Genomic DNA, 11,840 nt, shown 5'->3' on the forward strand with positions numbered 1-11,840 from the left:
AGAGAGAGAGAGAGCTGATATAGACACAACAAGGTCAAATTTATGGAGTAGACAATGAAATGCAACTGCTACTAAATTCCTGTTGTTGTTGTTGTTGTTGTTGTTGTTGTTGAATGCGATACTCAGGCATCACATCATCTAGGTCAAGGAACGTGCTGATGATGATGATGATGATGATGATGATGATGATGATGATGATATGACAAGAACACCAACAGACAAGAACGATGCACAAAAGAAACGAACAAACAGAGCATGAATAAATAACCACACACACACACACACACACACACACACACACACACACACACCATACCGACAACAACAACAAACCACTCCTCCTCCCCCACCCCCGGCCAGCCTGATCATGCAAGACGCACACCCCTCAGGATTCATGAAAGCAAGCAGTGGAAAATTTATATGCCAACTGTCCAGACACACACAGACGGAGAGAGAGAGAGAGAGAGAGAGAGAGAGAGAGAGAGAGAGAGAGAGAGAGAGAGAGAGAGAGAGAGAGAGAAACTGCTAATCATTACTTACTGAACTACTACAACTACTATTACTACTACAAGCAAGATAAAATTATAAGGAATAGGGATAAAAACAGATAGTAAAACACTACTACTACTACTACTACTACTACTACTACTACTACTACTACTACTACTACTACTACTCATTTTACTACAAAAACGGCAATTCTACAGCTAATACACCTACTACTACTAAGAAATGATAAGAAACACACCCGTTGACCTCTCGTGTCTATACCTCCAAGAGAGAGAGAGAGAGAGAGAGAGAGAGAGAGAGAGAGAAACAACCACCACTCGGCAAGGTAGGCAGAGTGCATGCGTAGAGAACAGTGGAAAACTCCTCCTTGCCCCAAACACGTGAAGCTTCGGGGACACCACAGACCACCACAAAACTCCCCTCCTTCGCCTTTCTTCTTCACCTACACCTGCGCAGCACACCCACGCCCCTGCCCACACATGCACGCACTCCCTCACACGCCCACCCCTGACAATAAGAGCTGCTGCGCCTTGTTAGAAGTGACATAAACTGGTAAATTCTTTCAAATGGCATATTTCTGTAGCAGGTGTACTTGTATTAGGGTTATCTCCTGGTGCCCTGCCTCTCCCTCGCCCCGCCCTCCTTCTGCGCTACACTCCTGGGACCTCACACTTCCTTACTCCAGTTTCCCCAACGTCGCCATGTTTATATCATGCGAAGATGTGTAGAAATGTAAATAAACGTGACTGAATCTGCTACTTGTTTGAGGGCGGGGGATGGCGGTTGCGGCGGAGGTGGTGGTGATGGTAGAGGCAGGGGGTGTTGGGAGGTGCGGGGGGCGTGATCTATACTGTTAACTCTTAATATCTCGATTCTATGGCGTATATCTCTCGTTTGTCCACAGGTGGTGAATGATGTAACACCGCCACATAACTGGGCTACCCCCCTACGCTGAAAAATAGAGATAAGATTTGGGAAGACGGATGATAAAGTGCATGGGAGATGAGGAGCGTGGTGACATGTGGAAGTCTAGTCGGAACACAGTGCGCATGTTGATGACGTCACAAGCAAGAATATAAACCCCCAGTGAGAGCAAGGCACTATAGATCGCTCCACGTCTTCAATGGGCATAGACACGACGCTCAGTCAATCCACAACCTCACTCAGCACTTCTCAACGCTGGACTTTACAATCCTCGTAAGGTGAGCAACTTTGTCACTCAAACCCTCACGTCCAACTCTGCCACATTGACTCTACTCTGATTCCACTCTGATTCCTCGCAGCGCTGGTTCTAACTTGATGATAACGTGTTCCTTTGTTGACAGGTGAACAAGATGGCTTCTACCGCTTTGACAGACAAGACGGTGCTGGACAGGTACATGCGCCTGCCCATTCCTGACAATAAATGCCAGGTCATGTACGTGTGGGTGGATGGCACAGGGGAACACCTCCGCTCCAAGACCCGCACCGTCAACTTCATCCCTAAATGTGCCTCAGGTGAGTGTGGGTGCGGTGAGAGAGGGTGAGGGACAGTCCACTGGGCGGGTAACGGGACTTCGGGCTGGCCTGAGCTGGGGAGACGGAGAGACGGGAAAGAATTCAATCGATCATGGTCTGATGATTTGTTCACGTCACCACAATGGTTGGCGGCGACAGCGGGGTAGGGCGAGGCTGGGACGAGGGGCGAGGGGTGTATGAGGGGAAGGGTTATCCAGGATCAATACCATCACGGAAGGAAGGCGCGGTCAGGTGAGGCTCTCAGCTCCTCTGCGTCAATACGCGGGGACCTGTTGATGCTGCATGAGTGAGTGAGTGAGCGCGTGGGCGTGACATGCGCGAGGCCAGCTCGTCTGAGCGTTTCTTTTCTCCACAGAACTGCCAGAATGGAACTTCGACGGCTCCTCCACGGGACAGGCTGAGGGAAGCAACAGCGACGTGTACCTGAGGCCCGTGGCACTGTACCGCGACCCCTTCCGCCTCGGCGAAAACAAGCTGGTGCTGTGCGAGACCTACAAGCACAACAAGAAGCCCACAGAGACCAACCATCGCCGCCAGTGTCTGGATGCCATGACCCGCGCCGCGGAGTCCCGCCCCTGGTTTGGCATGGAGCAGGAATACACGCTGCTGGACACTGACAACCACCCCTTGGGCTGGCCCAAGAACGGCTTCCCAGGACCCCAGGGTCCTTACTACTGCGGCGTGGGCGCCAACAAAGTCTACGGGCGTGACGTGGTGGAGGCGCACTACCGCGCCTGCCTGTACGCCGGCATCAACATTTCCGGCGAGAACGCCGAGGTGATGCCCGCCCAGTGGGAGTTCCAGGTGGGTCCCTGCGAGGGCATCTCCATGGGCGACGACCTGTGGATGGCCCGCTACCTGCTGCACCGCGTGGCCGAGGACTTCGGCATCGTGGTCAGCCTGGACCCCAAGCCCATTCCAGGAGACTGGAACGGCGCCGGCATGCACACCAACTTCTCCACCAAGGAGATGAGAGACCCCAACGGCATTGCCGAGATTGAGAAGGCCATCGACAAGTTGTCGCGGCACCACATCCGCCACATCAAGGCCTACGACCCTAAGGAGGGCAAGGACAACGAGCGCCGCCTCACCGGCCTGCACGAGACCTCCTCCATCCATGACTTCTCCGCCGGCGTAGCTAACAGGGGCTGCTCCATCAGGATCCCCCGCGGCGTGGCCGAGGAGAAGCAGGGTTACCTGGAAGACAGGAGGCCGTCGTCCAACGCGGACCCATACATGGTCTCCGAGGTGCTGGTGCGAACCATCTGCCTGGACGAGTGAGCGCTGGACGCCCGCCGCCCGCAGACAGACCCGCCCACCTGAAGGGACCAACACGCTATACTCTCACGTCACACTGTCTCGTCTCTCCCTCAATCGGTCACCCCGGCGATGTTCGCCGGGGTTAAGTACAAGTATTAGTTGTGATAGTCGGATGCGAGCGTCCATCTATGTATATTTGTATATAAGAGAAATTACGACAATTACTATCAATAGGTCAGGCGTAACATTATGTGTCTATGTGTAAGTCTTGTTTGTTCCAGTCATTATCACCACTAATTTAATTAAGGTCATTACACTTAGTACAGTTGTCTGCTCTATGATTCCCCTCCCCTCCACCCTGATGTCCTTCCCCCGTCAAGGACGCCCACCAGGGGGCCACTTGTCCTCCCTGGCGTGGCCTTCATGCTAAACCGCCTCTCAGTTTTTCTTCCAAAGTGACGGGACGCTCAGGGTAGGAGACCGCCACCACCAGGCAGGCAGCTAGCAGGCAACCACACCATCCCTTCCCGCGGCAGCCTGGGACACGACGAGATCCTGCTACACACACACACACACACACACTGAACCATTATCTGTCTACCACTCACAGACACACACCCCCAGTCACACAATAAACCATTACTTCTACCACTACTACACACATACCCAGCCACACCCACACCCCCACTACTACTACAACCTCACTCATTCCCTTCATCACCTCAGCCTAGTGACACCAGCGGCATCACAGTCCAAAGTCTACACCATCTCGCCCCTACAAAGTCCTTCATCCTTGAACTTTATCACCATCACTGCCTCACCTTGAAAACCACCACCACCACCACCACCGCCACCCTACTCGATGCCGTGTCCTTATCCTTCCGTTACTTACACACCTGACCTTCTCTAACGCCTTACCAAACGTGTCTTTTTTTTTTTTTAACCCTCGCTTGTAACTTTTAACTGTAGTCTCTGTCCTACATTCCCTTGGTGCTTGGGATTCTTTAGTTCATCCTCAAGTATTTCTAATTTTATTCCTGGTATTCCTATTTTTTTTTTCTTCCTACTCCCTATTAGTGTGTAACCTTTTTCTTTTTCCTTCTTTCTCAAACTTCCTACTTTTCTTCCTTTTTTTTCACATGGGATAACTCTCTCTCTCTCTCTCTCTCTCTCTCTCTCTCTCTCTCTCTCTCTCTCTCTCTCCAACCACCACCCTAAATCATTTTCTCTCTCTCTCCCTTGAGGCGGTGAAACTTTGACAGGTGAGAGAGAGAGAGAGAGGGGGGGGGAGGGGTTCGAGTCAGGTAGCTCATCATTGCAACAAAAGAAGGGAGGGAAGGTAGAAATTTCTGTAATAACCTAAGGGGACTTTCAACCCAAACTGCACCTTCACCTCTCACCTGGGCGGGAAAGGAAAGGTAGGGGGGGAAGGGAGACAGGTGGAAAGGGGTAGTCCGGAGTTAATTAGGGAAAGGTATGTAGGATGCAGGTGAGAACACAGGTAGCAGGTGTAGGGTCATTTATAGGATGGGGAAGTAGGCAGGTGTTCTCAGGTTAATTGGGTGAGTCAGGTGTGTGAGGAAGTAAAGATTTCGCAGGTACTTTAATTAGGAATGCAAAGGACAGGACAGGTGTGTGAGGAAGTAAAGATTTCGTAGGTAGTACATACTTTAATTAGGAATGCAAAGGACAGGTGTGTGCGTAAGTTAGTGATGATTCAATGACAGGTTAAAATGATAGACAGAAGAAGTGCAGAAATAAGGGAGCGGAGTAGAAATAAAGGAAAAATGTGTTAGCAATAGATAAATGACAGATTGATATGACAGATAGATAGAAGTGCATTAAACAAATATGACTAGACAGATGTGCAGAAATGAGAGAGCGGAAGTGAAATGTAAGAGAGGTTAGTGATGAATAAATGACAGGTTAAAGTGACAGATAAACAGAAATGAGACAGAAAGGTACAAAAGCATCAAATTAAAAGTATAAGATAGGTGAACAGATATAAAGACACGAGATGACATATAGAAATGAGATAGAAAGGTACTGTACATACAAGAGCATTAAATAAGTAGTACTAGACAGGTAAACATATAAAGACACGAAATAGCTGATAGAAATGAGACAGAAAGGTACAATAACATTAAATTTTAAGTACAAGACAGGTAAACAGATATAAAGAAACGAGATGACAGATAGAAATGAGATGAATAAGGACAAGAGCATCAAATTATAAGACAAGTAAACATATATAAAGACATAAGACAGGTAGAAATGAGATGAAAAAGGACAAGAGCATCAAATTATAAGACAAGTAAACATATATAAAGACACAAGACAGATAGAAATGAGACGGATAAGCACAGGAGCATCAAATTATAAGACAAGTAAACATATATAAAGACACAAGACAGATAGAAATGAGACGGATAAGCACAGGAGCATCAAATTATAAGACAAGTAAACATATATAAAGACATGAGACAGGTGCGCATATTATCTAAAAGCATAAAGACAGGTTAAGACGGGAGAGATAAAGCGATTAGCCGTGTATATGTTACCCAATGCATTCCTGACAGGTTAAGACGCTAGACAAACAAATATACAGAGATTAAACTAGTGTATATACGTGATGCATTTAGAATATAAGATAAGACAGACAGACATAAAATTGACAGGTACGCAGGTGTTTGTTATGTAATGCATTTCAAACAGGTAGACAGAGATAGACAGATGAGACAGGTGTGTGTGTGTGTGTGTGTGTGTGTGAGAGATAGCATTTCACTGGCACGTTACAATGATAGGGAAAAGAAAGGTGGATATATAAACACAGGTATGACAGGTATACAGAAATAGACGGAGATGAGACAGGTGTGTGTGTGTGTGTGTGTGTGTGTGTGTGTGTGTGTGTGTGTGTGTGTGTGTGTCAGCCCTTCACTGGCACCTTAGGAATGATTGGTGAAAGAAAGAAAGGTGGACGAGCACAGGTTTGACAGGTGTGTGGGTATCAGGAAATAAATAGATAAAAAAAAAAAAAGGGTAAGAAATTTCAATATACAATTAATTACGTGAAGTTTTACAGTCCTTTAAAAAAAATAAATGAAAACTTTATCTAAAAACGCGATAAAAAAAAAAAAAAAAGGAGGGCGGTGATGAAATAGATAAATAAAAATAGATGACAAAATAAATAGATAAAAATAAAATTTAAAAAATTATGCTAGGGTGACTTGGAATAGACGGAGAGGGAAATAAATGAGTGGAGGAAGTTGGATGGAGGAAAGTTTGGCTTGTGGGAAGTGGAGTAAACGGTCAGGAGAGAGAAAAAAATTAAAACGGGTAGAGAAAGGAAGATTATGTTAGGGTGAGGTGGAAAAGACGGAAGGAAAGGATAAAAATGAGTGAAAAGAGTTGAAATATGAAGGTTTTTCTTAGGGTGAGGAGGAATAGACGGATGGGAGAGAGAAAAATGCGTGAAAAGAGTTGAAATATGAAGGTTTTTGTTAGGGTGAGGAGGAATAGACGGATGGAGAGAGAAAATGAGTAAAAAGAGTTGAAATGTGAAGGTTTCGTTTGGGTGAGGTGGAATAGACGGGCGGGAAAAATAGAATTAGATAAAATAGTTAAAAAAATGAAGGTTTTGTTTGGGTGAGGTGGAACAGACGAAAAGGCAAGAGAAAATAAAATTAATGAGGAATGCTCTTTTTCTATATCCAAGCAAACTTTTTCATAACTATCACAGACATGTCACAGCTCTCTCTCTCTCTCTCTCTCTCTCTCTCTCTCTCTCTCTCTCTCTCTCTCTCTCTTTCAGCCTTTTCTTTTTTTTTCCTCTTCCTTTCTTCCTTCCTTCTTTACTCCTTTTATTATAATGATGCTTATTCTCTTTTTCTAAGTTTGTTGTCCTCTTTTCATTCTATTTTCTATGTTTTCTTATGTGTGTTTTGTCTCTCTCTCTCTCTCTCTCTCTCTCTCTCTCTCTCTCTCTCTCTCTCTCTCTAACGCACCAATGAGGGCAGAGAAAAAAACAGAACACCAGTGATAAGGAAATCTATTCAGAGAGAAAAGCGTTGACATTTTCATTCTAATAGGGAGAAAAACGCAAAAAAAAAAAAAAAAAAAATACGCTGTCCGGTTATCAATAGGTTATCAGTTCAAGTAGACTATCAACCCAAATTAATGAGGTTACGTATACATACAAAAAAAAACAACAAATAGGTGTAAACAGAGCGACTGTCACGTCAGAATGATAACAAGGTAACAGGGTAATGATAATGGGTTAGTGCATCTATTACATAAGAGGACTATTGCAATCTATGTGGGGCATCTGAGAGGAAAAAGCTATCAGTGGCAAGGGATAAAACACACTGGGACTTGTTTCCATTGAATTACTTAAAATACTCTCCAAACATGCCGAACTCTCATAAAATGTCCTCAAAACATACCAAACTGTCTTAAAATACCCTCGAAATATGCCAAACTATCTTAAAATGCCCTCAAAGCATACAAAACTGTCTTAAATACCCTCGAAACATGCCAAAATAGTCTTAAAATACCCTAAAAAAACATGCCAAACTATCTTAAAATACCCTCAAAATATGCCAAAACTATCTTAAAATACCCTCAAAACATACCAAACTATCTTAAAATACCCTCAAAACATACCAAACTATCTTAAAATACCCTCAAAACATACCAAACTATCTTAAAATGTCCTCAAAACACATCAAACTGTTTTAAAATACCCTCAAAACATGCCAAAACTGTCTTAAAATGCCCTCAAAACATGCCAAACTATCTTCAAATGTCTTCAGAACATGCCAAACTGTCTTAAAATACCCTCAAAACATGCTAATGGTAAGCAGAATGAATATGGAAACACGTCATGGTACTGAAGGGGTTGACAAGCATCAAAGAGAAGCATTACCATAGAAAGAGAAGGAAACCATACATTACATAACCAAACACTCTTAATCAGGATAGGAAGTCGATTTAAAGAGAAGCGCCACAAGGAAAGGTAAAAAAGAAAAGGAATGACATCTATTACATAACCCAAAACTTCTAATCTGGACACGTGTTTATAAATTAAGGTGAGTAGGTGAAGGTAAACGGAGCAGGTGAAGGACAGCAGGACAGGTAAAGGAGGAGGAGGGTGAATGATAGGAATATGATAAAGATGTTACGAGAGAGAGAGAGAGAGAGAGAGAGAGAGAGAGAGAGAGAGAGAGAGAGAGAGAGAGAGAGAGAGAGAGAGAGAGAGAGAGAGAGAGAGAGAGAGAGAGAGAGAGAGAGAGAGAGAGAGAGAGAGAGTAGTAGTAGTAGTAGTAGTAGTAGTAGCAGTAACAGCAGTAGTAGTAGTAGTCGTAGTAGTAAAAGTAGTAGTAGTAGTAGAAGCAATAGCAGTAGTAGTAGCAGTAGCAGTAGTAGTAGCAGTAGCAGTCGAAGTAGAAGTAACAGCAGCAGTAGTAGTAGTCGGAGCAATAGTAACAATAGCAGCAGAAGTAATCAAGTGGTAAGCAGATCATAATTAAAGGTTTGAGAACACCTGGCTAAAAGGATCATGACCCATTACTCAGCTGGGTCTAATTAACACGCTATACAGGTAAGGTCAGGTAGGAAGGCGGTGTGGGATGAGTCTTGCTGCATTAGAATCTCACCCAACACACCTACATCCTGTCTCGCTGTGTACTAATCAATCACACTCTTCAGGAAAGGGTTCAGATTCTACAAAAAGCAAGAGAAGAGTTACGTAAAGGTGTGGAGACTAACACCTGTATTCAGAAACGACTTCCTCTCTCACTACGACGATTTTCCAAGACCACAGCAACAACTAGCAAGGTTTTCAAGACAGTTTCTCCTTTTAATAAACTAGAAATCTTGCCAATCCATCACCAGAACCATAAAAACACTCGTAAAAACATCAGTATCTTCAACTGGAGCCTTTGGAAGCAGTGATGGTGAGAGAGCAAAGCGTTTCAGAATATTGACCTAAATACCGCTAGATATTTTAATCCACTTTTTTTTTTTTTTTTTTGATTTTGAATGTTAGAGAAAAATAAGGTTAGTGGTACAGTGGAACCATGCGTGCTTTGGGGTCCGAGGGGTCTCCAAGCGCACGGGTTCGAATCCTGTCCACGGTCCGAGTGTAGGTTGGGCTTCCTCACTCGGGGCAACGGTTTCCTAGCGGGTGGGTTTTGAGATAGGAGGTACCACAAGAAGTATCCCCTTTAGCCCAGAAATTCCCGTGAAAAACCCACATGGTATAAATAAAAAAAAAAATAATAAATCTGGTTCACACATGGTATTTCCTGTATGACATATATCTACTTATTTCCCCTTATCACTCCCAATCATACACTTATCTGTTCTTCCAAAGTTCTCTAATGACTCACCACTAACAAACTGGGCAATTGCAAAGTATCTCTCTCTCTCTCTCTCTCTCTCTCTCTCATGATTCACCACTAATAATCTGGGATATATATATTTTTTATGTTAGAGGGAAAGGATGGCCAAGGACAACAAAAAATACAAAAAAAAAAAAAAGGTCCACTTAGTTTACAGTCCCCTTGCAGGTCTGATAGAAAGTTAGCCAAAAGAAAAGGATAAATGTCTTGAAACCTCCCTCTTAACCCCTTCAGTACTGGGACACATTTTTTACCTTCAGATTTGACATTAGGAAGTCTCTATGGAGGTCAGATTAATGGCCACAGTCTTCACTATTCTAATCCCCCCACATGAGTTTCTGAAGCTGTATAAAATCACCAAATAGTCACTAGAATGAATATGGAAACGCGTCATGGTACTGAAGGGATTAAATGAACTCAAGTCATAGGAAGTTCGAAATACAATGGTTCTAGTTTACCGGAGTGCTTATATTGGAGTATAATTCATTCCAGGTGTGTTTCGTGCCATACAAGTTGTTAATAAAAGGTAACGTCGATTTGTGGCGATCTGCAGCGTTGATTATGCACAAGAGATGAATATTCAACAGGTTTTCGCGTATCTATAAGTGTTTATCTGATCTTTCATTCAAATACTCCCTAGGGTGAAAAAAATAAAATTTATGTCATGGAATAATTTAGTTCATAGATATATTTATTTGCTTATCATTTTACGTTAACCCTTTCAGTACCGAGACACACTTTTACCTTGATTTTTAGGTGTGATTAGACGATTTTATTTGCATTAGGAAGGGTCTATGGAGGTCTAAACAATAATGGCCAGAGTTTTTACTATTTTAACCCCTACATAAGTTTCTGAAGCTGTATACAATCGCTAAATAGTAAGCAGAGTGAATATGAAAACGTGGCATGGAACTAAAGGGGTTAAGAATCATTTATATATTTATTTTGTTTTTCCGTTAATGGAGGCTGGTCAATGGTGTACAGAGATAGGAAAGTGGGAAACCTGCTTTAGTGCTTTGGGAATGATAAATAAACAAATAAATGAACCAAATAAAACATTCTATCTATTTGAGAAACCTGCATTAGTGCCTTGGGAATGATAAATAAGTAAATAGCTGAAACAGAAGAAAAAAAAAACACACACACACACACACACACACACACACACACACACACACACACACACACACACACACACACACACACACATGAGGAGAGGAGAGACTAAAGGCAATGGATCTACCAACCCTGGAACAAAGAAGGGAGAGAGGAGATCTGATACAAGTTTATAAATTGATTAACGGAATGGACCAAGTGGATAATGAGAAACTGATCCTGAGAGAAGAATATGACATTCGAAGCACAAGATCGCATTGTAAGAAAATGAGAAAAGGAAGATGTCTGAGAGATGTTAAAAAATATAGTTTCCCGCAAAGATGTATTGAGACGTGGAACAGTTTAAATGAAAAAGTAATGTCTGCAACGAGTGTACATACTTTTAAAGTAAGATTGGATAAGTGTAGATATGAAGACGGGGCCACACGAGCATAAAGCCCAGGCCCCGTAAAACTACAACTAGGTAAATACAACTAGGTAAATACACACATGATTGCAATCTATGTGGGGCATCTGAGAGGAAAAAGCTATCAGTGCTAAGGGATAAAACACACTGAGACTTGTTTCCATTGAATAACTGAGCCACTGCAGGATTTAACCACTTCAATACTGGATACATTTTACCATACATTACATAACCAAATACACCGCGTAGTGTAGTGGTTAGCACGCTCGACTCACAATCGAGAGGGCCGGGTTCTAGTCCCGGCGCGGCGAGGCAAATGGGCGCGGCTCTTAATGTGTGGGGTGTGTTCACCTAGCAGTAAATAGGTACGGGATGTAACTGGAGGGGTTGTGGCCTCGCTGTCCCGGTGTGTGGAGTGTGTTGTGGTCTCAGTCCCACCTGAAGATCGGTCTATGAGCTCTGAGCTCGCTCCGTAATGGGAAAGACTGGCTGGGTGACCAGCAGGCGACCGTGGTGATGGTGAATTACACACACACACTCAAACAAACACTCACTAAAAAAAAATCAAAAGAAATAAAAAAAGGAAAAGAAAAAAAGAACAGGTGGGTTAAAATAACGGAATAAAAAAA

The 11,840-nt window shown here is 43.5% G+C and overlaps 1 protein-coding gene and 1 long non-coding RNA gene across 2 annotated transcripts; both read left to right on the forward strand.

The window, feature by feature from the left end:
- Positions 1-1,558: 1,558 nt before the first annotated feature.
- LOC123516636 (glutamine synthetase-like) lies at positions 1,559-3,617 on the forward strand. The gene is made up of 3 exons (XM_045276220.1): positions 1,559-1,712; positions 1,836-2,007; positions 2,384-3,617. Exons 2-3 carry the CDS (start codon positions 1,845-1,847, stop codon positions 3,307-3,309), a joined length of 1,089 nt encoding a protein of 362 aa, XP_045132155.1. The 5' UTR covers positions 1,559-1,712; positions 1,836-1,844; the 3' UTR covers positions 3,310-3,617.
- Positions 3,618-4,478: 861 nt separating this feature from the next.
- LOC123516656 lies at positions 4,479-6,982 on the forward strand. The gene is made up of 2 exons (XR_006678270.1): positions 4,479-4,859; positions 4,920-6,982. It is a non-coding gene; the product is annotated as an uncharacterized LOC123516656 (long non-coding RNA).
- Positions 6,983-11,840: the final 4,858 nt, after the last annotated feature.

Source organism: Portunus trituberculatus, chromosome 6 (assembly GCF_017591435.1).
Source record: "Portunus trituberculatus isolate SZX2019 chromosome 6, ASM1759143v1, whole genome shotgun sequence".
In the NCBI taxonomy this organism is placed as follows: Eukaryota; Metazoa; Arthropoda; class Malacostraca; order Decapoda; family Portunidae; genus Portunus; species Portunus trituberculatus.